Source organism: Zootoca vivipara, chromosome 3, assembly GCF_965207765.1.
Source record: "Zootoca vivipara chromosome 3, rZooViv2.hap1.1, whole genome shotgun sequence".
Taxonomy (NCBI): Eukaryota; Metazoa; Chordata; class Lepidosauria; order Squamata; family Lacertidae; genus Zootoca; species Zootoca vivipara.
The window spans coordinates 97518661-97546229 of record NC_142586.1 but is presented as its reverse complement, the minus strand read 5'-3'; the positions used below and the strand labels follow the sequence as shown (position 1 = coordinate 97546229).

General features: G+C 43.3%; 1 protein-coding gene across 1 annotated transcript in view; it reads right to left on the bottom strand.

The window, feature by feature from the left end:
- Positions 1–4893: 4893 nt before the first annotated feature.
- LOC148686361 (metastasis-associated protein MTA1-like) overlaps positions 4894–27569 on the bottom strand; it is a 52102-nt gene continuing 29426 nt past the window's right edge. The window contains exons 5-6 of the mRNA XM_088666743.1: positions 23328–23355; positions 4894–8158 (exon numbers count right to left, since the gene is read on the bottom strand). Coding sequence (XP_088522869.1) covers positions 8147–8158; positions 23328–23355 — 40 coding nt within the window. The 3' untranslated portion in view covers positions 4894–8146. The remainder of the gene's footprint in view (positions 8159–23327; positions 23356–27569) is intronic.

Genomic DNA, 27569 nt, shown 5'->3' with positions numbered 1-27569 from the left:
TACAGCCTCTCCTGGACAATGACCGCTCCCTTTCTCAAGCTCTGGGAGGAAGACCTTTCATTGCCTACAGACAGCCACCCAATCTTAAACAACTCCTCACCCACAATAATACAACCACCAGACTTAACATGGACACTGGTACCAGAGCCTGCAATAAATCCAGATGCCAACTTTGCTGCCACATACACCCAGACAACACCATTACTGGCCCCAACAACATCCAACATACCATCTCAGGACTATTTAATTGCTCATCCTCTAACATTGTGTATGCCATCAAATGCCAACAGTGCCCTTCAGCTCTCTATATTGGACAAACAGGCCAAACCCTACGCCAAAGGATAAATGGACATAAATCTGACATCAGGAACCAGAAGACAGAAAAACCAGTAGGAGAACACTTCAATCTCCCAGGACATTCTATACAAGATCTCAAAGTAGCTGTCTTACTACAAAAGAATTTCAGAAATAGACTGGAAAGAGAAGTTGCTGAATTGCAACTTATCACCAAGCTCAAAACCATGGAGGGACCTGGTTTGAACAGAGATATCGGGTTCTTATCTCATTATACATGATAAGCGATCTTCAGCCATCTCAACCCTTGCTTTTTCATGCAAAACCATTTGCAGTCGTTTGCGGTCATCAACAGCTATCAGTCAGTCAATCACCCATTTCCACCACCCTTCTGAGTGATCCCCCCTCCCCATCCCCACCCCTCCCCACCCCTTCTCTACATAAGTGCCTGGAAACTTCCATTTCACTGTATCTGAAGAAGTGTGCATGCACACGAAAGCTCATACCAAAATAAAAACTTAGTTGGTCTTTAAGGTGCTACTGAAGGAATTTTTTTATTTTACAAAAGATAAGATAGTAAAAGAAAAAAATACAAACCTATTTTAAAAACATGCAAAAGTTAAAATTCTGAAACAGATTAAAATTACCTCAACATTGGGAAGTCAGAGGAGTTCTTGGTAACAAATAGGGAGGGGGGTAGAATTGTTCACTCTTGCATTTACCCTCCATATTTTTTATACCCCCCGCCAGCAAACAATTCAGATTAAATTATTTACTGAAGGGTAGAATATTAAGGGACATGGGTGGCGCTGTGGTCTAAACCACTGAGCCTAGGGCTTGCCAATTGGAAGGTCGGTGGTTTGAATCCCTGCGACAGGGTGAGCTCCCGTTGCTCAGTCCCAGCTCCTGCCAACCTAGCAGTTCAAAAGCACGTCAAAGTGCAAGTAGATAAATAGGTACCGCTCCGGCGGGAAGGTAAACAGCGTTTCTGTGCACCACTCTGGATTCGCCAGAAGTGCCTTAGTCAAGCTGGCCACATGACCCGGAAAAACTGTCTGCGGACAAACGCCAGCTCCCTCAGCCAGTAAAGCGAGATGAGCGCCACAACCCCAGAGTCGTTAATGACTGGACTTAACTATCAGGGGTCCTTTACCTTTACTTTTTTTAGAATATTAAGGAGAAATGTGGGGACGGGGTGTTGTGGCTGTTTTTTTTCAGGGTGGACATTTTTCTTCCCGTCTAGAAGTTCTGTTCCAATCAGGAATCTTTTTTATACAAACCATATAATTCCTGTAATGTACACTAGATGGTACTCAAGTGTATAGAAAGAGTTGCCAGCTCAAGAAGCATAGTTGGAGCTTAACAAAACAAAACAAAAACTGTTCAATGCCTAGTGTAAAATAATGAGTATATTTGAGTTGGACAATTCGTGTCCTGAGAAAGTGTCCTGAGATGGTTGGCAGGAAGTTGCATTTTGCGAACATTACAAAAGCTGGGGCTGAAAGGGAAGCGATCTTAGATTTCAGAAACTGGTGTTGGGCTGGGGTATTGTTGGGGGGGTTGTTTTGGGGGGGTTGTTGCTGTTATGGATATTAATTTTTTGTATCATTATTTTAGATCTTATTATTATTTATGTGGAAATTGTTCAGTGAGGCTGTGTATTTTTGATGTTTTCTTTATTGTCTAGGGCGACTTTAGTTATGTTGAAATTATGATATCCCCCACCCCATGTTATAAGCCACCTTGAGCATGGTTCAAACTATTGAAAGGCAACTTGCACATAACATTTTCTATGTATGTATGAGTTCCTCTGGCTGGGGAAAGGGGCCTCTGGATTACCCTCAGTTCTGTATTGTGGACCCTGAATTGCATAAACCAAATTGAAAATGTTTATACAGCATGGTACTCCAAGCAGTCATAGATGCCAAGGGTAAGGTCACATTCACACCATATATTTAAAGCACACTTACACAACTTTAGGGACGTGGGTGGCACTGTGGATTAAACCACGAGCCTAGGGCTTGCCGATCAGAAGGTCAGCGGTTTGAATCCCAGTGACGTGGTGAGCTCTTGTTGCTCAGTCCCAGCTCCTGTCAACCTAGCAGTTCGAAAGCACATCAAAATGCAAGTAGATAAATAGGTACCACACCAGCAGGAAGCTAAACGGCGTTTCCGTGTGCTGCTCTGCTTCGCCAGAAGCGGCTTTGTCATGCTGGCCACATGACCTGGAAGCTGTACGCTGGTTCCCTTGGCCAATAACACGAGATGAGTGCCGCAACCCCAGAGTCGGTCACGACTGGACCTAATGGTCAGGGGTCCCTTTACCTTTACGTTTACCTTTACACAACTTTTAAGGGTCATGGTTTTTCGTAAAGTATCCTGGGAACTGTAGTTTGATACAGGTGCTAAGAGTTGATAGAAGAGCCCCTCAGAGAACTGCCATTTCCAGCACCCTTAACAAACCCCCGTTTCCATAATTCTTTGAGGGAAGCCATAACTGTTAAAGTGGTTTACGAATGTTTTGAATGCCTGATGTGGATGGGACTCATGTTCATAGATAAATATGCTGTTGTGTCTAGCCAAAGCCATGACACAGGTATCTTCTGGGTGTGTCCCATGGCCAACCAACTGATGGCAATTACCTTCTTCTCAACACCCTCAATACTGCCCAGAGATGTTCTTGTGCATTTAGTCATCCTCACGGATCACATTTTCACCCTGCAGGCCTGGTTCATGGTACTGTTCCTCCATGTAGCCAGGAGAGCCATAACTAAGAACTACAACCAAGATCTCTGACTTAGATGTTCGTTTGGTACTTTTTTGTAAGAGAGCTTTAGGGAGTTTTTGTACTTAAAACTGTAGCTGTTCTCATTGTGTGTTTGCAAAGTGCCTTGAATGTAAAATGTGATACATAAATTAATTAAATAATAATAACAATTAGCAAAGCAGAGCCAGGTTTTTCGAGGAAGATCGTATTCAGATCCCTAAAGATGAAGTGGGAGGCCCCCAAACATTTTGCTGAATGTGGGGAGGAAGACCTAATTGCTGATGCAGTTGTGACATACTGTATTCTAGCTGTACTAGAATATATCTTCCAGTCTCTTTAAAATTCTCAAAAGGTTTCCCGAATTATTCTGGATTATTCTCCTTCAATTTTGGTTTTGCTCAGTTTCTCAATTTTCCAGAATTATGTTCGGTTCTGCCCATTTCCACATCAGTTTGTGATTTAAAACCCAAAGCAAATCTTTATGAAAATTCAGGCATATTCTAGTGCAAATTTCCTCTAATATACATGTTTTTGTATGCAATTTTGCCTAATAAACATGTTTTTGCAAAGCAAAATGCATTTTTGTCCACAATTTTCACTAATGTAAGCATTTTGATGCACACTTTACCCCAGTACCGGTATATGCATGGGGTATATGTGCTGCTTGGCTAGTGAGCCACACGGCAAAATTCAGAGAAGTGCAGATTTTGAAGGAAGGCTGAGTTCTGTCCAGATAAACTTGGCAGAGGTAAGAGTCAGAATGAGCGCATAGAACCTTTGGAAAGACAAGTTTAGAAGCCAGCAATCCAGTTCATGTGATCAAATCTTCTGAACTCCCTTGTCTACAGCTAGAAAAAGAAAGTGATGCATTTTGACTGAACAATTGTTGACAAGGCCGACATTCCATTATTCTCATAAAGAGTTTCTGCCTAAAGTTCCCATTTAGATCCTCAAGAATTTGGGGAAAGGCATTAGGGCTTCATGTATACTATATTTCCATCTAAATGCTAATGCATTCAGGTTTCCTTTACCTCACATATGTCTGGCTGGCCTTTTTGTGGCCTTGAAAATACTCCAGATTTATTTATAAAATATCTATACCAGGGGTCAGCAAACTTTTTCAGCAGGTGGCCGGTCCACTGTCCCTCAGACCTTGTGGGGTCTATGTCGGGGGGGGGGGAACATGAATGAATTCCTATGCCCCACAAATAACCCAGAGATTCATTTTAAATAAAAGCACACATTCTACTCATGTAAAAACCCCAGGCAGGCCCCACAAATAACCCGGAGATGAATTTTAAATAAAAGGACACAATCTACTCATGTAAAAACACGCTGATTCCCAGACCGTGCATGGGCCAGATTTAGAAGGCGATAGGGCCGGATCTGGCCCCCAGGCCTTAGTTTGCCTACCCATGATCTATACCACCCTTCACAGGGCAGTTTATACTATAAAAACTCAAAAATATGTAACACAGTTAACAAACAGAAACTCCGCCAACCATTTTAAAGGCCATAGATTATTTAATTAACCAAAAGCCTGGGAGAAGAGGGGTGCTTTTGCCTTGTGACGAAGGATATGTAATGAAGGTGCCAGGTGAGCCTCCCTGGGGAGAGCATTGCACAAGGAGAGAGCCACTGCAGAAAGCCACACCATTCTCGTGTGGCTACCCTCCAGACATCTCGTGGAGGAGGCACATGACGAAGGGCTTCAGATGACGATGCATCCAGGTTGGCTCATATGGAGAAAGGGGGTTCACATGGCATCTTCGTTTCAAGCGTTCAGTGGATTCGGGGTTCTTCTTGCAGAGTGCAGAGGGAATCAAACATTTGTGTAACAATGAAGCTTTATTGTACAGAGGTGTATTTACATGGGTGTCCAACAAAACCAGCTGTATGCAGATACACACATGACCAAACTTTCCACACTCTCATCTCTCACTTTCCACTACTACACAACAGTCTTGGTACATTTCATTTTGCAGTGCCTTCTGTACATGGGGCTAAATCAGAAGTCGATACCTGTACATAAATTGTTACCCAATCCCAAACAACCAGGCTACAAAGCAAAATGTGTAAATCCAGAGTCATTGCTCTAATGGTTTTGGAATCCCATCATCAGGTGCATTCAGAAGTAATGTACAAACAAGTTTTTTTGAAGAAGACATTCCCCTCCCCCCCCAAAAAATCACTCTTTCTGCATTTTCCAAATAGGTAGAATACACTCCATGGCCTTTCTATTTTATTGAAAAATATGCATTCACATTTTGTAGGAATAAAAACAGGCAGCGGGGGACCCAACAAAGCAGTTCGGGGAACTGAGAATTTGCAACACATTTCCTTATGTAATAATTATCTGCCACTATTGATTTTTTTATAAATAAAATAAAAACAACCCAATACCAATTATATTTATCATTTTATAGATTGGAACATAATGACAATTGTTGGAGCTGTTGTACTCTAGCCAGACTTTTTAACATCTTTTTGGGAGGAAGTGTGATCAAGTTCAACCATAGTAGGAACTCATATCATGGAATACAAAAAGTATAGGCATTGGGATATATTTAAAGTGTGTGGTTAATACTAGGACTGTACATCAGATCCAGAACTGAATCCGGCTGATTCAGTTTGCCTTGGAATTTGGCCAGATGGGGTTCATGCAGCCCTGGATCAACCCAGGTCAGAGAAGGTCTAACCTAGAGCAACCCAGGTCTTTCAAAAGGGCTGGTGGTCTGGCAGCAAGGAATTGGGGGAGAGAGAGATTGGGTAAGGTCCCCAAATGACTTTGGGGCACAGATCCAAGTCAGATCAGGGTGCACAGTTAGTACAGGGGATCTGGAATGTGTAATGAGAGTCTCAGCTGCATCCAAAATTATATCAAGTTGAAAGATGGTTTCCTCCTCTGGCAGAATGGGTTTTTAGACTACAGTATAGGCAGGACTCACAATGAAGCACTGTATATCCTGCATGACGATTGTTCAAGGTTTCATGCCCACCACCAAGGGCTCAATCAGGACATTTTACTCCCTGTAAATCCTCGAGTTATCCTCTGTTTTCTAGCTTTCAAAGAGCATGCTCAATTGACTGCTTGTTGCTGCTTTGCCCCTTAGTCTAGGGTCTAAACCACTGAGCCTAGGGCTTGCCGATCAGAAGGTCGGCAGTTTGAATCCCTGTGATGGGGTGAGCTCCCGTTGCTCAGTCCCTGCTCCTGCCAACCCAGCAATTTGAAAGCACATCAAAGTGCAAGTAGATAAATAGGTACTGCTCCGGCGGGATGGTAAATGGCGTTTCCGTGTGCTGCTCTGCTTCGCCAGAAGCGGCTTTGTCATGCTGGCCACATGACCTGGAAGCTGTACGCTGGTTCCCTTGGCCAATAACACAAGATGAGTGCCGCAACCCCAGAGTTGGTCACGACTGGACCTAATGGTCAGGGGTCCCTTTACCTTTACCTTTACACAACTTTTAAGGGTCATGCTGCTCTGATTTCGCCAGAAGTGGCTTTGTCATGCTGGCCACATGACCCGGAAGCTGTCTGTGGACAAACACCGGCTCCCTCGGCCTATAGAACGAGATGAGCGCCGCAACCCCAGAGTCATCCGCGACTGGACCTAATGATCAGTTTACCTTTACCTTTACCTTAGTTTTTTAAAAGGTGAGTTTTTTCTCTACTTCTGCAAATCTCAGATTCATCCAAGCATGCTGTCATCTTCCTCCTCTTTCTCAGTTGTCTTGTCCTGTGTTTGACATCAGAGGGGGTGATGTTGCTTGGCTATTCCTATGGAGTTATTGTATGGTACTGAAAATGTTTCTGGGGTGGGCAACCGTAATAAGTCCGCATCTGATGTGCAGTTATAAGGCTGCACACACAAAATACATTTAAATCAGATATAACACGCACACACCAAATCCCGGGAACACTAGTTTTTTTGCAGAGCTGGAAATTGTAGCTTAGTGGTAGCTAAACTACAGTTCCCATTATTCTTTGCAGGGTGGCTGTGTGTGTGTGTGTGTGTGTGTGTGTGTGTGTGATATAAATGTTTGACGTGCCACGGCCTGAGTGTTGACTGATTGTTGCATGCGCCTTTGTCCCTGTTTGACAATAATTATTTCTTCTGTTTATCAAAACTTGGACACCGTCATCCATCAAGAAAGGGCCTGCCTGCCTGAGCTACTCAAGGTTCTGTAACAATATCAATAAATAATGAGAGAAGCAGATTTAATGTTACATTAAAGAAATAACTGTCAGCCCAGCGGTTGCTACTCATAAAAACCACCGCGTAAGAAGTACTGCTTCTTTCCAAGATTTGATAGAAAATCATTTTCAGAGATGGTTACTGAGGGTTGCTGGATACCTAATTCAGCCAATGTCATTCTGCATTCAGACTCTTCTATGTACACATGTTCTTTCTTTAGCTAAGATTCTCAGTGCGCCTGAAAACCAACATGCCTCAATCAGGGCATGTTGCCCAAAATCAAGTTAAGACAATGTAACTTGCCATTTGTGCTTCAGCAGATATATCTCCATGCTTGGGGTGGGATAGCGCAATATATCCGGTTCCTCAAAGGGCAGAACCAGAAGTATGCTATAGTATGAATGCATACAGTTGCATTCAGAGAGTTCATGTTATTGATGGAACTTTATATGATGTGCTGCCAGGGGAAGCAGCAACGGAAAGTTCATTGATGGTGGGTTAACGAGTTGTCTGGTTCTGTTCTGAATATTATCCATCTTCTGACTTTTTTGACATATTCTCCTTATATCCCGGTTGCCTTACTTCAAGGCAGTCCTTGTATTCATGGAAAAGTTCAAAACTGTGTTTTACTCTTTAATAAAACAAGACGCAGCCTTTAACTGTCCTCATTGTATAAAGACACAGAAAGAACATTCTCCTGTCCAATTTCTGAAAATTCTTCTTTATAAGGTGATGCTTTCAAAATAGCCACAAAACAGATTTTTTTCACTGTGAATGATTGCTCAAATTCTCTTGAGTCTCTTTGTGAGTCAGAAGGGACTTCACCTTCCTCAGAATTAAAGTGCATGGGGTCCTACAAGCTCTTTTCAGCTGTGATCGAGTAAACTGCTTACGGCGTTTTCTGTATGGGGGAAAAAGCAGAGAGATGGAGAGGTAAGCAATTTCTCAACAGGGCAATAAATAATAATAATAATAATAATAATAATAATAATAATAATAATAAAAAATACAAACTAGTTATTAAGCCAATCAGAGGGCTGAGGATAATTAATGGAGAAAAGGATGGAAGTCAACTAAGATTTACTCAGAGTAGGCCCCTGGAAAATAATATACATTGGTCCATTAATTCCAATAGATCTGGCTCTGTGTAAATGGGAATATGTGGCAATCTGAAATTGGTACAAAATTCAAACAGTAAATAATATGTAAGCCTGTCTACACCGTCTACAGAAAGCAACAAGTTTTCTAGTGGCAGAATAAAATGTAGTTTGAAATGAAAACATTTTCACTTTAATGAAGGGAGTATAAAAGAGAAGTTATATACACAAAATTCTGATTATAAATCAGTCAATATAGTACATGTTACAAGGCTGCAAATTTGTTATCATTTTCAGGACTAGTAGTTTGAGATGTACAAAATTTAAGGAGAAATACCCTTTCTATACTAGAGAGAGAGAGAGAAAAAAAAAACACCAAATGTTTAAAATTCCATTCCCTTCTGCCTTCAAGCAGAACAGTTTTTCTCAAGCAAATTTTAATAGCACATAAGTGGGAAATTATGTGAAAAAATAGGCTACATGAACAGATGAAAAATCTTCTTTTATTTATGAAACATTATCTTAATCTTTATGAAACATTATCTTAATCTCCAGGTCCTTTCCGCCCTCCTTCCTTTACATCTCCTTAAGCATCTCACTTGAAACATTATGCTTTTCTGAAATTAATAACACTACATATTAAATTCATGTTATTTGAAGGAAGGGAGGATCAAAGATATTAAAAAAGAATAATAGACAACACCTTGTCAAAGAAAGAAAGAACCACAATTTTTTTTACTTCATAATTATTTAAATTGGATTGAATAATTTTCATTGAATTTTTCATTTATACTATTCAGTCCGAATTAAATACAAATGGGGCCCTTTCGTATTATTTTATTTCTTAAAGGATTGCACATCCTGAGCTGATATTCTCTGCTGTTCTTTTGTAAATAATTGTTTAATATGAATAAATGCAACAAAGTATTACCTGTTTCCACATTGCAATAGCACATCTGAATTGCAATCTTTAATGTTTTGCACCCCAAATGTGATCTAGTTTGTAAGATTCTTTACGAGCCCAGGAAAAAGGGCATTCATCATTAAGGTGGAGTGCAGATCAATGTATTGTGAGTTAAGGGTTGCATAGACTTCTACTCCCTCTCTGTGTCTCCTCCACACACCCCAAAATCTGTCCCAGAATATTGGGAGGAAACCTAGAACAGATTTGGAGGGCAGAAGGAAGCCCTTGTGCTTCCATTATCCCTTGTGCTAATGGATAAATCAGAACCAGTGAAGGCGGTGAAGGTCCTGTGTGGGTGTCTAGAGGCAGTTGGAGGTTGGATGGCGGCTAACAGATTGAGGTTGAATCCTGACAAGGCAGAAGTACTGTTTGTGGGGGACAGGAGGCGGGCAGGTGTGGAGGTCTCCCTGGTCCTGAATGGGGTAACTGTGTCCCTGAAGGACCAGGTGTGCAGCCTGGGAGTCATTTTGGACTCACAGCTGTCCATGGAGGCGCAGGTCAATTCTGTGTCCAGGACAGCTGTTTATCAGCTCCATCTGGTACACAGGCTGAGACCCTACCTGCCCGTGGACTGTCTCGCCAGAGTGGTGCATGCTCTAGTTATCTCTCGCTTGGACTACTGCAATGCGCTCTATGTGGGGCTACCTTTGAAGGTGACCAGGAAACTACAACTAACCCAGAATGTGGCAGCTAAACTGGTGGCTGGGAGCAGCCGCCGAGACCGCATAACACCGGTCTTGAAAGACCTGCATTGGCTCCCAGTACGTTTTCGAGCACAATTCAAAGTGTTGGTGCTGACCTTTAAAGCCCTAAACGGCCTCGGTCCAGTATAACTGAAGGAGCGTCTCCACCTCCATCGCTCGGCCCAGACACTGAGGTCCAGTGCCGAGGGCCTTCTGGCGGTTCCCTCGCTGCGAGAAGCCAAGGCAGAGGGCCTTCTCGGTGGTGGCGCCCGCCCTGTGGAACGCCCTCCCACCAGATGTCAAAGAGAAAAACAACTACCAGACTTTTAGAGGAGATCTGAAGGCAGCCCTGTTTAGGGAAGCTTTTAATCTTTAAGAAATTAGTATATTCTGATATTTCTGTTGGAAGCCGCCCAGAGTGGCTGGGGAAACCCAGCCAAATGGGCGGGGTATAAATAATATATTATTATTATTATTATTATTATTATTATTATTATTATTATTATTAAATATTGGACTGGGTTCCTTTCCGTAAATGAAGAGTATGCCAAATATGACAAAAGAGATAAAGCAATGTATTGTGGTACATTGTTACAGGACCATAACACGTAGTATGTTTTGCTTCACATTATTTATTTTTGTATATATATTTTAAAAATATTTAAACATATTTATAAACACACACAAAAATGGAGAAAAGTGAATAAAGCAGGAAGTAGATTGAGATCTGCTGGTAGATCTCTGGGTGATTTGCTGTAGATGGGCAAGCATTGCTGATAGGGCTTTGCATGGTCCCCTGATCTGATTATGGGCACGATTCAGGTTTTAGATCAGTCCCAGCTAGGGATGACCCAGACCAGACCTGACCTGACCCCCAGATCTGGATTATGATCCAGAAAACAACAACAACAACAACACATCTTTGGAAATCTCCTTGACTTGCATTGGGAAACCAATATGGCTGTAAACTTCTTGCATTTTCTCATGGGCAACCTTCTGGAGGCCGCATACCAGCAGCGGGCGAGACCAGATGCAAAAATAGGCAGATCTATGGGTGTGACTCTTACCTTTGTACAGTAGTTTGCATTCCAGAGATATACAACTCAAGAGTGTTTCTGCACACACACATGCACAGACACACAATGCATACAACAACAGCACCGAACATCCAGTGCCACCAGTATACTCAGCAGAGTATGGAAGCAAGAAGGGTCACTGCAGTTTTAGGGATAGTGAGCACTGAGCAGTCCAGGATCTACTGCACTGGCATTATCAGTACTGTTTTTATAACAAAAGAGGTGCTGGAACTAACTATGAACACCTCCCTTGTTCACTTATAATGGCAACGGTGCCCACCTGAGAGGTGCCGGAACTGAGTTCCATTGAGTAGCAGCTGAAGAAAAGCCCTGGGCATTATCATGCTCCTTCAGGCCTTTTCTCACTTATAAGGTTCTGGTAATTATCCCTGCATCCATGAGAAATAGATCTTAGTGATTCTTAAAGAGATCTTCATTAATCACATCCAGGCACATACATTCTCTGCCTGATTTCCCCCCTGCCTATTTTGCTCTGAGACACTCGACACCTCCCTCGACTACTGGGTCCTGCTCAGGACAAACTTCTTAAACACAAACATAACATGAACGGAATACAACAAAGGTGTTCACAGGAAACAGCTGTATACGTGGAAAATGGGAGTTGCATAGCCTCCCCTTACACTCAACACATTAAAAAATTCCTTCCAGTAGCACCTTAGAGACCAACTAAGCTTGTCATTGGTAGGAGCTTTCATGTGCATGCACACCTCTTCAGATACCAAGAAGTGTGCATGCACACAAAAGCTCATACCAATGACAAACTTAGTTGGTCTCTGCTACTGGAAGGAATGTTTTTATTTTGTTTCATCTGCGTCAGACCAACACAGCTACCTACCTGTAACTCAACACATAATTTGTTCATTGTTTTGTTTTAAAAAAGCTTAAGAGAACCTGGTTGTGGCCTTTAATGGCAAGGGAGAGGAAAGATAAAGATGTAACCCATTTTCTCTCTCTCTCTCTCTCTCTCTCTCTCTCTCTCTCTCTCTCTCTCTATATATATATATATATATATAAACACAAAGGATGGGAAGGGAGGCAGCCATCTTTAAAATTCAATTTCCTGTGGTTTTGTCACAGTGTGTCTTCTTCTAAAGCAAGAATTCTTTATGTTTGCTAAATGAATTCAATATGCCTAAAAAGAGATATCACCTCGCATTGTTATGAGAGACCACCTATTCTAACTGTGGTTTGCTCCCTTGGTTCTTTTGAAAACGTGCCTGGGGAGTGAGGAGCAGAGGAACTGCCGTTGACATTCTAATGAAATGCTCCATGGGTGCGATTCATCGCACCCACGTCGCACTTTGATGCAGAGGTGCACTTGCCTGTGCATGAAGACGTGGTCCCACAGGTGTCCCTGCTTTAAGATGCAGAAAACCCATCTGCAAAAAACAGACAAGCTATTTGCACCGCATCTCCTTTGGTTCAGTTCTGCGACTGCAGAAACACGCAACTATACACCTGCCCCACAGACAGGACTTCTTCATTCCCCTTGTGCAGTGCAAGTTCCCATAGGCATGAACTAGGACGGATGGATTTGTTTACCACAATGGACCTACCGCACAGGTGAAAGGGTTTTTCAGTGCCTAGGTGACTAACAAGATACTACTGTGTTGTATTTAGGAGTACTTGAAGAATTCGATTTCTGCAAATTCCAACACAAAGGGACCTGAGCTGCTTCTCCCAGCCTAATGCGCTGATGAGGATGCAATCCTTTGGATTTTGCATTTGCCTGGATTTTGAAACACAGTTCAAAAAAGACTAAAATGGAAGAAATTTAAATTATATTTGAAAAAAAAATATTGTGGTATTTAAGATCCCTTTGGGAAAGAAGTAAATATAGACTTTTGGTGTAAATGTAGGTTAAGTATAGAATGTTTTAATGCAAAAATGGCTTATTTGTAAATTGTATGAAATTGCCAAAGGTGAATAGAAATTAAATTCAGATGGACTGAGGGAAGTCACCTAACGATGTTAAGGAAAGTTATGCTTAATAAGAAGTATTTTTGTGTTGTTTTATTTGTATGCATAAAATGAATATATTTTTTTGAAAAAACAAAACAAAAAAGACTAAAATGTGCTTACATTAAATTTAGAAATGCAAACGCTAAAATAAAGCACATAATTAAATGGGTATTGAAATACATACTTATGAATTTTCATGTGGATTTTTAAAAATAATAAGGCAGTAATGGGATGGAATGGGCTTATGAAAGAACTCATGTGACATTGACACAGACCGGAAATAAGTTGATCCATCCAATCCTAATTGCATCGCTAGTCATCAACAGTTAACATGTTTACTCAAAAGTAAGACCCACTGTATCCAATGGAGTTTATTCCCAGTGTGCATAGGATTGCAGCCTAAAAATGCCAAAACTGAGCCTAAGAATGGCTGGTGCAACCTTTACAGCTCTCTGTTTCGATGTAAGTGCAGCACAGTGTTATCTCCAGAAATGTAAATCTATTTTTACTCTAGTACAAAGCAATTGCAAGCCTTAACATTTTGCTTCCCACCCCTATGCATGCTGTGTTGAGCTACATCATGTGAGAGAAAAGTGAGATATAGCAGATGTAACAGACCGAAGGAGGGGAGAGTCTTTCAGAGTGGTTACTACACATTTGTGCATATAATTGGGTTTTTCTAATGTGAAAAGGGACAGTGTCTTGATAGTGTGGAAGGGGACAGAATAATGGTGGGGTGTAAAAGCAATGGTGAATAGTTCATCCAAATTACTACTCTGAGCAGTGACAATGAGTGAGGGAAGGCTTGTATCTCTTCTGTGAAAGGTGAGTTATAGCAGTTAAAAAAAAACTCTTAATGAAAGAGACCTGCTAAGGAATCTTCATATTACACTACTTATGGGAAGATCTTCATAAAGAAGATCTTTAAGATAAAGAAAAATGATATTTATTTCTATAGAGACACAGAAGTTAACAAAGTGTTATTCAGGACCATTTCTGACTCATATTTGGCATGAAAAAGATAACCTGAGTTAAATTCACAGTATGATGTGCATGTAAGATAGATGATAGATAGATAGATGAGAGAGAGAGAGAGATGATAGATATGAATATCAACTCACTAAGGGCTCTAAGACTCCAGTCCTCTGTGCACTTACCTAGGAATAAGCTCCACTGAACAATTGGGAATTACTTCTGAACACACATGCAGAGGATGAGTGAGCTATAAACTATAAACACAATCTAAGCAAGCATGTTTTGAATGATAAGGTGGAGATGTATTTGTGCTTGCAGTCAGTCACTGCTGGAACAGCAAACCTGATGGAGTAGAACAGGCTTCCTCAACCTCGGCCCTCCAGATGTTTTTGGCCTACAACTCCCATGATCCCTAGCTAGCAGAACCAGTGGTCAGGGATGATGGGAATTGTAGTCTCAAAACATCTGGAGGGCCGAGGTTGAGGAAGCCTGGAGTAGAACATGCACCTTCCCACATGTGTAAGCAAATCAATGAAGAGATATTGGGTTGAAAAATAATTTTGGTGTTGCACTTCTGTCATTAAGTCAAGCTTCATTTTCGAACAGTTTGATTGCATATGAAAGAAACCCAAAATTAAAAATTCTGTATTCAGAACATTGCAAATATGCATCTATCATCAAATGATCATGGAGGCTGCAATCTTAACCCCACTTACCTGGGAGTAAGTCCCATTGAAATCAGTAGGACATTTCTAAGTAGGCATGGCTAGGAATGCACTGTAAATTATTACACACACACACACACACACTGCACGAATGAACAATACATACAGAAAAAGCATGGGTACAATTACTGTATATAAAAGAAATCATTTCTAAGCACCCACCCACCCACTTTTAAATCAACTTCAGATATTTGACATTTGAAATTGACAGCCGTATGCAATTGAAGCCATACTCAAGAGATGACCCACTGAAAGAAATGCCTAATTTCAGTGGGTTCAACTCTGTGTATGACTTCATTGGGAACAACCCAAGAGCTGTAACTCCATTCGTGAAACAACTAGTCTCCAACTCTCCCATACATTTTTGCATGTAATAGTGAGTTTTTGGAAACTTTCACCCAATTAATCACCTCCCACAGCCTGCTCAACCAATTCCCTTTCTTAGCTCTCTGCTGCCTTTTGCAATGTTTAGCAAACATCAATCTTGCTGCTGTTAGTAAGCAGAAGACTGGCTTCTGAATATTTATAGGAGGATTAGCTTTCCTATTATGAAATAAACATAATAATGAATTGGGAATAACTTGTAAGAGACTATGTTGATTATGTTAATTATCATTTTCCTGTACTGAATTGCCATTCTGCATTTTCACCACACACATTCCTAAATAGACTCTCTAATCAGAACCACATTCCCTTGTGAGCTGAATACCTTGGCCGCTAAAGTAAGGTTGCACAAGAGATAGCTGAGGAACTCATTTTGATGTTCACAAGTCATCACATGTAGATCAGAAGCAGGTCAACAATGTATTTGTTTGGCTTAATGAGTTTTAATAATTTCAAACAAAATGGCCAATGCTTGCTCAGTTTGGGAACATTTGTTTTAAAATGTTTGCAATCTGGTTGCGCCAGGGCTTAAGTGCAAATAATTAAATACTTGTATTTGAAATTACTTTTTTGGGAGGGGGGAAATATTCGTGACATTTGCATTCATCAGTATCAGAGGGGCTGAGGATAATTTCACTTGCATTTTAATGAGAAGCTACCTAAATTTGCACTTCTCAAAACAATATGCGGACCAAAACAAAATTATCCTTTGGAAGGTGCCTTGCTCTGAATTTTGTGGTGCAGTTCTCCAACCAAGCAACATGCACCAAAATGCAAACATCAGTAAAAAATAACATACAAAATGCATTATATTAGACAAGAATATTTCCACAAATCTGCATATTAATCAAAACTGCACACTAAAATGTGTTCATTGTGAGAAGTCTGCCCCGCAACATGGAAGAATTATGAGGATTTGCTAAAAATTCTGCAAATTGTTGCAGAAATGTGGCAAACTGAATTTAAGGCTGGGAAATGTAGAAGAAAGTGGGAGAAACTGAACTGAAAGCTCTGCATTATGATTGTTGACAATCCTTATGGTAATGCTTGGAAAAGATGGGTTGTCTTTTTTAAGAAGCTGCTCTTACACTAAATCAGGCTATTGGTCTATAAAGCTCAGTATTGCCTACACTGATGGATAGCAGCTCTTCAGGGTTCCAGACAAGGGTCTAGTCCAGGCATCCCCAAACTTCGGCCCCCCCAGATGTTTTGTACTACAATTCCCATCTTCCCCGACCACTGGTCCTGTTAGCTAGGGATCATGGGAGTTGTAGGCCAAAACATTTGGAGGGCTGCAGTTTGGGGATGCCTGGTCTAGTCCAACTCTTCTTGGAGATGCCAGGGGCATTTTGCATGAAAGCATGCATCCTACCACTGAGCTAGAGCCCTTTCCAACTCTAGAACATGTACAATTCTATAAAAGTTAAGTTTCATTGAGATTGGTCTCAGAACCGTCTATTTAACACCAGTGTGACATGCTCTGGTGATGGCTGTAGTACCATCAAGTCTGGAAAGCAGCCCACAATCTGGAGCAAATTCCATCAACATCTACTCAAGAAACCCGTTCCCCACTGTATCTTTGTTCAGAGCCTTATGGAGTGCCATAAGCAGAGATTTCACATGACGGGGTCAGGCAGTGGGAACTGCAAGGAAATGTCCTATGAGGCATTATTGGTCTCACTGCAAAGGCTCTTGCTGATGACAGTCAGAGTGGCTTACAATTTATGATATTCTAAAGCAATATCATAATGCTGCAGGAAGGCCAGAGCATCATGGCAAGAGGCTGTTGCATAAATGAGATGCTGTTTGCCAGCATCGGGGGAACTCATTTTCCCTCCCAATAATATTATGCAGACCCAGCATCAATATTTAAGCAAGGAAACTACTCTCTGTAAACTCTCAAGTATTTCTGGGAACTTCAAATCAGCTTCATTTTAAAATAATGGAGCGCCGTTATTACTTGTGGCATCCGTGGCACAGAGCCCCTGCATATGATAATTCACATTCTGGTAATCAATGAGGTATAATGGTTAGATTGTCAAATCTCCTGCAGCTCAGCCACCAATTCTGACGGGTTCTTGCTGTGATAACACGGAAAGAAGAACCACACCATCAGCTTTGAGCTCCATGGATATGAAACGTAAGAATTTCATAAAACAACCTCCCGATTACATTACTGTAATGGATCGTGACTAATTTACTGACTGAGCTTTTGCTTGGGACTGTCCAGAAACTGCAAAATACAGCATCAGAGCTTGTGGTTATCGCTGCTGAAGGTCCTTAATGAAGTATTTGAAAACAATGCAAAATTGATTTCATGAAAAAATTATTTAATTTGCTTTTATTTTTTAAAAGTTAAAAATTGCATTGTTCAGCTATTTTATTTTCTGCCCCTCTGGACTCCTTTGGTGGGAAGGATGGTATACACCAACGCTACACACTACACGCTAAGACAGACTATTGGTCTATCTAGTTCAGCACCATCAACACTGATTGACAACAGCTCTCGAGATGTCAGGGACTGAACCTGGAACCTTTTGCATGCAAAGCTTGTGATTTAGCCCTGGACTATAGCCATTTAATGGGAGTATAAAGGTACACAACACAGCACAAGATATGGAGATGGCCACCAATTTAGATAGTTTTATTAAAAGAGGATTAGACAAGGTGAAGAAGGTTATCAGTGACTACTTTTCACAATGACTATTTATTACTTCTAGTATCCTCTGATACTAGACGCGGGGACGCGGGTGGCACTGTGGGTTAAACGACAGAGCCTAGTGCTTGCCGATCAGAAGGTTCGAATCCCCGTGACGGGGTGAGCTCCCGTTGCTTGGTCCCTGCTCCTGCCAACCTAGCAGTTTGAAAGCACATCAAAGTACAAGTAGATAAATAGGTACCGCTCTGGCGGGAAAGTAAACAGCGTTTCCGTGCGCTACTCTGGTTCGCCAGAAGCGGCTTTGTCATGCTGGCCGGCACCCTCGGCCAGTAAAGAGAGATGAGCGCCACAACCCCAGAGTCGGTCATGACTGGACCTAATGGTCAGGGGTCCCTTTACTTTACCTAGTATCCTCTGAATGGCAACTGCTGGGGAACACCCTCAATTGCTGTGGCACTCAGGTCCTGTTTCTTATTTTATTCTTAATCTATCATCCAGATGGGAATTGTGCCAGGTCATCGGAGAGACACAGTGGTCAGATTATCATAGCTGCCAAGTTTTCCCTTTTCTCGCGAGGAAGCCTATTCAGCATAAGGGAATTTCCCTTAAAAAAGGGAGAACTTGGCAGCTATGCAGATTATGCCTCTCTCTCCCAACTTGACTACAGTGGAACCTCGGTTTATGAACACCTCGGTTTACGAATTTTCGGTTTATGAACGCCACGGACCCATCTGGAACGGATTCAGTCACTTTCCATTACTTTCAATGAGAAAGTTCGCTTCAGTTTATGAACAGACTTCCGGAACGAATTGTGTTCATAAACTGAGGTACCACTGTATTTTCTTTACATGTGAAGCTGTGGGTAAGCTTTTTAGCAGACCTTGATTAAAAGGTGGCAGGGTCGGGAGTTCCGGTTCCGCCTGCAGGAATGGCTGACCCTTGTTCCATCCCTCCGACCTTCATGAGGAATTCGGCGGTTGCTAGGGGAGTAAATGGCAACCCCCTCACCTCTCCGGGTGTTACGGAGAGGGGCCGCTGGCCCGCGGATGCCCCCAAACGCACCCCGACTGTTCAAGGGTGGGGGGGCCTGGGCCGAGAGCACTCATGAGGAGTCGGAACTCCCGGACGCTAACCTGCATGGCGGGATCTCCATGATTAAAGAAGATAATTGGGTTTAAATTCATGGACATGTTTCAGAAAGAGGGGCAGAAGCTCTGTTTACTGCCAAGGAATTTTCGCTGCTGAGGGTGAGAAGTCGAGGCTGTATTTTATCTGGAAGAAAGATTGATGGGGACGGAACGAGAAGGAAAGTGAGCTTTTTTATTTTTTTCATATACTCTACGAGTTACTTCATACCTTCCCGGACGCGATGTCCTTGTTTGTTTGGAACAAACGAGAAATAAAGGCTACCTGTGTGAGTAATGAACTTTATAAAACTATTGACATTGAGTATATTTTTTGAAGTTGTAAAATTGCTGAAGAGAGAAGCCCCCCTCTAACTGGATAGTCGGAGTGCCTGGAAAGCGTCCGGTGGATTTATGAGGTGTGACGCACTTTGAATTTGAACAGCGATCTGAAGCTAAGTTCAGCTATAGGGCAAGGAGAGCCACAAATTTATCAAGAGTTTGTGCATAATGTGACGTCTGTGTCTTTTGCCTTGAAAGCTGTAAATTTTACAAAGATCGTTAGTCTAAAAAGTTTTGAGAAGAAAGCGAAAGTAATCTGAGCTTTCTAAGATGGCGCTGCTCCGTGTTGAAAGACCGGCGCAACAGGGGAACACTCCAGACAAAGAAGATTTATGGGGAGGCCGGACTGATTAAAACTCACACAGGAGAAAGAATATATGCGAAATCTCATTTGATGCTTATCTCAGCAGCTGTGGAAAAATTGGATGAAAGAAGAAAACATCTTAGTGACTGTAGGGGAAAGATCGGGATTATTAGGGACTTTGAGTGACGATTTGGACTTTAGAAAAAGACGGCAGTGGACAGTTGCGAGGAATCCCCAATTTTTGAAGCATGGGAACTCCGAAAATTCTATATGATTTGGCATAACATTCGGTTTAATTGATATGTATTTGTATAATTCGAAATAATGGATGTGATATAATTGTGTTTTAATTGGAAAATTAATAAAAATAGATTATTAAAAAAAAGGTGGCAGGGTCAACAGAGAAGCTGACTTTGAGGAGGCAGTTCATCCTGGGGATTGTTCGTTGTGTATCCCATTGCATTTTAAAAAATGGATGCATGGGTCTATTAGCTATTTTAGACCCAGTTTTTGCTATCACCATTGCCTTCTGCACAGAGAAAGCACCTATAATTATATTTTAAAAATGGAGGAAGGGAAGAAGCAAAAGCAAGTTCATATACTGAAGTCAAAGAGGCAGCCTAGCATTAAGATTTGCAGCTTCAATTTTTAACAGAAAAATCCAATAAGGGAGCAGGTACTTTTAAATAAAAATCATTACATATGTGCCATATTTTAATCTTGAATTTAAACACGGCAGTGTTCAAAGCTACTGGACTTTCTCTTGGTTCACTGTGACACTGTTAATTATCTAGTCTCTTGGTTCTTTATTATAGCTAGTGTATATGTCTGAAGTCACGAAAATTAAAGCAGTCACAAAATTAAAAGACACCTGCTTCTTGGGAGAAAAGCAATGACAAACCTAGACAGCATTTTAAAAAGCAGAGATATCACCTTGCCGACAAAGGTCTGTATACTTAAAGCTATGGTTTTCCCAGTAGTGATGTATGGAAGTGAGAGCTGGACCATAAAGAAGGCTGATCGCCAAAGAATTGATGCTTTTGAATTATGGTGCTGGAGGAGACACTCTTGAGAGTCCCATGGACTGCAAGAAGATCAAACCTATCCATTCTGAGGGAAATCAGCCCTGAGAAGAGAAGACTCCCTGGAAAAGACCCTGATGTTGGGAAAGATTGAGGGCACAAGGAGAAGGGGACGACAGAGGACGAGATGGTTGGACAGTGTTCTCGAAGCTACCAACATGAGTCTGACCAAACTGCGGAAGGCAGTGGAAGACAGGAGTGCCTGGCGTGCTCTGGTCCATGGGGTCACGAAGAGTCGGACATGACTAAAGGACTAAAGAACAACAATAACATGTCTGAAGGGTCCCTGTCATCCCCCCCCCCTGGATATCTTGTACAGTGAAGATTTCCTGGCTGCAAAACAAAGTAATTCTAATCCCCTCAAGTTGCACAAAATTACAGACACAGCTTAGAAACTTTTTTTTACAAAATATTTTGCAGTGTTTCAACCACTAAGTTAAGTCATCTGCGGTTTTCCACACCAGGCTAAGTAGCTGAACCTCTATGACTAAGAAACTATATAGATACAGTAATGCTATAGATTTTGAGACAATACCACAAAAGCCCTCCTGGATTGAACCTGGGGCCTTGTGCATGCTCTGGCACGGAGCTACAACCTTTCTAGGCTGCCTGCAGCCCTACCCTTATTCCCCTTCTACCATTATACTGTCTTCTTGGCTTGCTGCTTAAGATGTCCACCCTGCTGCCAATTGAGCAGGTTACCATCAAGAAAAGACTTAGAGGGAGATGTTCAGGGCTCCATTCAGCAAAATGAGCAGGAGAACCCACAAATGCAGCAGGGCTGGCTTGCCACATTTTGAAGTAAGTGGAGAAAAGAAATACCTGTTACCATCTAAAAAGCCCCCACCTAAAGGTTCATTGTCCAGGTTCTAGTATCAAACTGCACCCCTGGGCCCAGTGCTCATTTCCCTGTGTTGCTGGCTCACCGTAAGTTCTGGAGGCTCTCTGACCCTGCTAGAGTAAAAATGGTTTCTGTAGTATTTGTTTCCTCCTCTTTGCTCCACAATACTCTTTTCTGGTAGGAATCCCTTCTCTGCTGTTGGCTGCCTAGACCAGGCATCCCCAAATTTCGGCCCTCCAGATGTTTTGGACTACAATTCCCATCTTCCCCGACCACTGGTCCTGTTAGCTAGGGATCATGCGAGTTGTAGGCTAAAACATCTGGAGGGCCGCAGTTTGGGGATGCCTGGCCTAGACTCTGACATAGCCGCAAATCCCAAACATGCCCTCATAATCAATCCCAAGAAATTCTCACCAACATCAGCTTGCTACTGCATAGTCTCCAAATGCCCTGAAAATGCTGGAATCGTCATGAAAACCCTTAAGCCATCATGGCTTCTCAGTTTGTCATGTAGAGCCTCGAATTCCCATCTTTGTTAAGGTACGCTAACCAGAAATGGCTCCACTTCTGGGAGAAGCGGGAGGAAGAGAGAGTTGCTGACTAAGACTGCCTTCTTCTTCTCCTCCACCACCGCCACCTCCATTGCTGCTGCTCCTGGGAGTCAGAGAAGGTGGGGATGGAGGAGGAGGGAGGGAGCCAGGTAGACAGGCTAGCTGACCAGTGTAGCAGCAGCAGTAGCAGAAACAGGAGGAGGAGGAAGGGGGAGGAAGGCAACAGGGACACCGCTAATGTTGCTGTTCCCAGCATGGGAGGCTGCAACTTTCTGGTCTGGAGGGGAGCCCAGCCAGCCATCCAGCCGGTCATGCCAGTTAAAAAACAGGAAGGAGGTCAGGCTTGAAGAGAAGGTAGCAGCTGGATGAGACCCTAGGCAAGAACAGGCCCTGGGGGGGATGGGGAAAGGTATAGCTGACTGAGGGTTGTGGGGGACAAAGAGATTATGTGGGTTGGGGTGAGTGCTGGAGTTAGATGGGCTTCAGGGGGTAGTCTGTATCATCAAAAACTTTAATGAAAAAATTAATGTGCAAAAGAAAGGGGGCAGCAGTGATAATGATGTAGAATAGAATGTCCCTATTTTTACCTGAAGAATGTTGGAGGGTATGCTACTGAATTACTTAGCTGGGGAGCTGGGGGACCAGCCCTGTGAACATTTCATTGCCTAACAGCCAGGAGGCTTTGCAACCCAAAGAAAGGAAGCCAGCCCGATCTGGATGGTACAGTTTGGAACAATGCAATCGTCTATATATGTCTACTCAGAAGTAAGCCCCACTGCGTTCAAAGGGGCCTACTCCCATGCAAGTGGGTACAGGAGTGAAGCATTAAGATCCTGATCTGGAGCAATAGGAAAAAGTGTCAAAGCTGCTGTTTAAACTTCATAAACGCAAACCCACTGAATCTCTTATTTCTTGGGGTAATTGCTAAAACACTTGCAATATTCTCCCTTTTTTCCACTGGGTCAATTAAAGACAAGCAGAAGAGGATTAAGTGGTACTTAAGACATATTTCCACGCCCCCACTTTCTAGAGGGTTCCAGATATCTCAAATAAAAGCAGGGAAATTATTAGCACAAAGCAGTATTACAGACCCGGGAAGCCAATTGTTTGGGGATAAAATGTACCTTGAGAATTACAAATGGTTTGTGCAGTGTGGTGAGACTACTGTGAGCCCTCTTAAGTGAATTACTAGCATCAAAAGGTAAAGCTGTGCAGACTTATAAAACGGAAGATCATGTTGCTGTTTTAGTGAATATGCTCCCAGTGGAGTAGGCACTTACCGTGAGAAGGTTTCTAACTGCTTCCGCACTGAAATGAAACAAGCATTGAGTCATTCAAGAGTCGTTCTAGACACAAATATGCTTATTGGCCCACTGAAGGAAGGGGAACCTGTAACCTTCAAGGTGCTATTGGACTCCCATCCCATCAGCCCCAGCCAGCATGGCCAATGGTCAGGAATAATGGGAGGTACATTTCAACAACAACTAAAGGGCCACAGTTTCCATATTTGCTAAATGAACCTGATGGGAGGTGGAGTCCAACAGCATCTGTAGGAATACAGGTTCCCCATCCCTGGTCTACAGAAACAACTGGCTGATTTATACACTGCACAGCCAATCATTTTCACATGTTGCTCAAAACGGGGAAATGTTAAGAATGATGAATCTAGTAGTAGTATATTTAACATAGAAGAATTAACAATGATCAATGAAATATTCTGCATGGTCTCAACAACTTATGAACACCAGCTATGGTTTTGTAGACCCTGAGAGGAATCTTCAGCAGAGCTGGGGTCAAACTGTTCATCTGGACAAGAGGCAAATGACTTTTATTTGTTTGTCCTTGTTTGCATCCTGTACACATAAGTCCATTCTCCCTGCTCCAGAGCACTTAAAATTTCACCAAAATATATGTAAAGATGTCCTTTAAATGACAGCCATTGCATTTCACTGTTCTGTAGTTATGCTCTTATCACCTTTTCCCTAAAGCTCTGAAAGGTGGGTAACTATTCTGCCTCGTGTGTGTGTGTGTGTGTGTGTGTGTGTGTGTGTGTGTGTGTGTGTCTTCTCTCCCCATCTATCCAGATTCCTCTCACCTGTCCAAAGCAATTCCCAGCAACACTATCTATTTAATTTATTTATTTTAAAAATAACTACTTAAATCCTTTGGCTGCTTTTTATGTTAAGATATAAGCTATTTTCTGGAATGATGGGTAGTTATCACCTGAGTCAATGAAATGACTCAGATGGTAACTACCAATGAGACCTTGGCATTAATAATAGCCCATGTCCAACATAATAAGCCTGTCTCAATCATAACTGAAAAAAATGTGGGATTTAGGCTGTAATACTGTACCCATTTCTGGAAGAGTACGATCCCAGGGCCGGCGCGTCCATTAAGGCGAACTAGGCAGTTGCCTAGGGCACCAAAATGGAGGGGGCGCTGGCCAGCCTGCCCCCAACCCCCACCACCGCCCGTCGCTCGCCCACTGCTCGCCCACCCACCGTGCCCGGAAGGAAGAGCGAGGGCTCCGTCAGCGCCTTCCCTCTCCGCCAGCATGGCGATCAAGATAGCAACAATGCACCACCAGGGCTGCAGGCAGGCAGGAGAGCGCCTGCCACGGCGCCCAGAAGCTCTGGGCTGCAACAGGCGCTCCCGGAGGCTGGGAGCGCCACGCCCCACCACCCACGCCACCCCACCCCACCTGGGGCTGGGGAAGGTGCCTGGCAGGCAGGGCCGCCTTCGCACCTCTCCGCCTCTAGGGCCGCCTACCTCCTGTGCTGGCCGCCCCTCGGGGCGAAGATGGGAGAGCGAGCGGGGGATGGGGGTGCGGCGCTGGAGTGGCAGGGGACTCTGCACACCCTTCCAGTGCCCCGGTTGTAAACCCTCACGCCTGCCCGCCCCCGCCTGCCCCGGTCCCACTTCCTTGGGACTCCCCACATGGGATGGAAGGCGAGGTGGGCGGCTCGTGGCCTGCCCGGGAGCGGCAGAGGCGGCAGTGGCACTGGCACCAATGCGCCAGGCTGCCTGCAGGGGGGCAGGTCAAGGAGGGTTGGGGAGGGGGACGTGCGCCAATCGAGGCGGGGGTTGCGGCGGAGCCATGGGGCTTGGTGGCTGATTGCACCCCACCGGCCATCTGGTGGTGTACAGGGAGGGGGGAGGCTGCCGGTGGGGGGGCCTGGGGGGCCGGCGCCCTGTGTTTGAAATATTATTGGCTGGGGGGGGCGGCGCCAGAAGGTGATCTCGCCTATGGCGCAAAAAAACCTAGCACCAGCCCTTGAAGTTAATAGGACTTACAAGTAGACACATATCGGATTCCATTGCTAGTAAGCAGGAGTAGTGCAATACTTAAGACTGGCTGCATGCTTCACAGGGCAAGCGCATTTCTGGGAGCACACCAATGGTCAGGGCTGGCCAATCCATGAGCCAAGATGAGGCGACTGCCTCAGGCAGCAAAATCCACAGGGGCAGCAGATCCAGCCTCCACGGAATGCAGAGTCCACAGCCTTTGTTGTCACAGCTCCTTAGAGGCCAGAACTGCTACTTCCTTGGCAGCCCCCCTATCCCCAGTACTGCCTCTACAGTGGTCTCCTGGTGAATAAGAGGGTGCTGCTGGTCTCCTCCTCCAATATAGGTTTTTTTTTGGCCCTTGTTCTTGAAGTAGATCCTCACTCACTCCTTCTTCCCTACAGGGAGCGGGGCATTTTGTGGTTCACCTCAGGTGCCAAAATGTCTTGGGCCATCCCTGCCAATGGGACGTCATTGTTTCTGAAAGCAAACACGTACGGTGCATGTCCTAGGTCAGGCATCCCCAAACTGCGGCCCTCCAGATGTTTTGGCCTACAACTCCCATGATCCCTAGCTAACAGGACCAGTGGCCGGGGATGATGGGGACTGTAGTCCAAAACATCTGGAAGGCTGAAGTTTGGGGGTGCCTGTCCTAGGTCCAAGAGGCAAGACCAATCAGAGCTTTTAGGATCACCTACGAGGATATCTGACGGTTCAGTTCTGTCATTTCCTATAAACGTCTACTTAGAAGTTAGTCACATTGAGTTGAATGGCCTTAACAGGTAAGGGGTATATTTATTTATTTCACAAGATTTATACTCTGCTCAACTGTAATAAAAGCTCAACAGAGCTTCCAAAAATATAAAAGAACAAAATTATCAGAAAAATACAATTAAAACACTATTTAAAACATTTTTAAAATGTTTTAAATCATCAATAAGCTAAAAACCAGATTAAAACACATGTCAACATGTCTGGATTGACTTGCCTAAACAAATATGTTTTGAACAGTTGCCAAACAAATTATGGTATAGGACTGCAGCCTAAATGCAATACTCTCCGATTTAACCTCATGGTACACTAAAGTCTGCTTTAAGTGGGTAGCTCTGTGAAGGATTTATGATGATGGCTCATAACTGCCTTAAAATAATGGTGTAATGTTGGGAAGTCCAGTCCATATTTTACATATGTTTCAAATCACCGGGATCTGGAGCAATTTTCCAGTCTAGGTCTTGCAGAAAGCTCCAGAGACGAGATCCAAAAGCAGTTGAAGGACACTGATTTATGGCGGGCTTCCTCATGCATAATGTTGATTTGAATTCGTTCTAAATGTAAGGCGAGAGTCACCTAATGAATCCCCATCAACACAAGCCATGCACAAGAGCTGCAGCCTGCATGACAGGGCTTCCTCCGATGCCCCAACAGTGTCCCCCAAATGGGGTCATGGAGGGTTCAAGAGAACCCCCAGAGCAGTGATGGAGGCGGCGAGGGGGGAATTATTCTATCTGGCAAGCTGCAATGCTTACCCTGATTGGATGTTTGCCATAGCACAATGTTGAATTCCAGTGTTTTGGCCACCATCCTTCATGCAAAGAGTACATCATACAAATGGTGTTGACCTTTAGTCAACTCTTTAAAGATGACTCTTTAAAGATGACCTTTAAAGAGGAAGAGGGGAAGCTGCCCTTGGTCCATCTACCTCAGTATTATCTACATAGACCGACAGATAGAAGGAAACATTCTCAACCCTACCTGCACATGCCAAGGATTGAACCTGGGATCTTCTGCATGAAAGTAGATGCCCTACTACATATTACTAAGTTACTAAGCTATAACTGGGATGCGGGTGGTGCTGTGGGTTAAACCACAGAGCCTAGGGCTTGCTGATCAGAAGGTTGGCGGTTCGAATCCCCGCAATGGGGTGAACTCTCGTTGCTCAGTCCCAGCTCCTGCCCACCTAGCAGTTCAAAAGCACGTCAAAGTGCAAGTAGATAAATAGGTACCGCTCCAGCAGGAAGGTAAATGGCGTTTCCATGCGCTGCTCTGGTTCGCCAGAAGCGGCATAGTCATGCTGGCCACATGACCTGGAAGCTGTACGCTGGCTCCCTCGGCCAGTAAAGCGAGATGAGCGCCACAACCCCAGAGTCATCCATGACTGGACCTAATGGTCAGGGGTCCCTTTACCTTTCAGCTATAACTCTTCAATCCCTACCAATTCTGCTAGTCTAAATTTA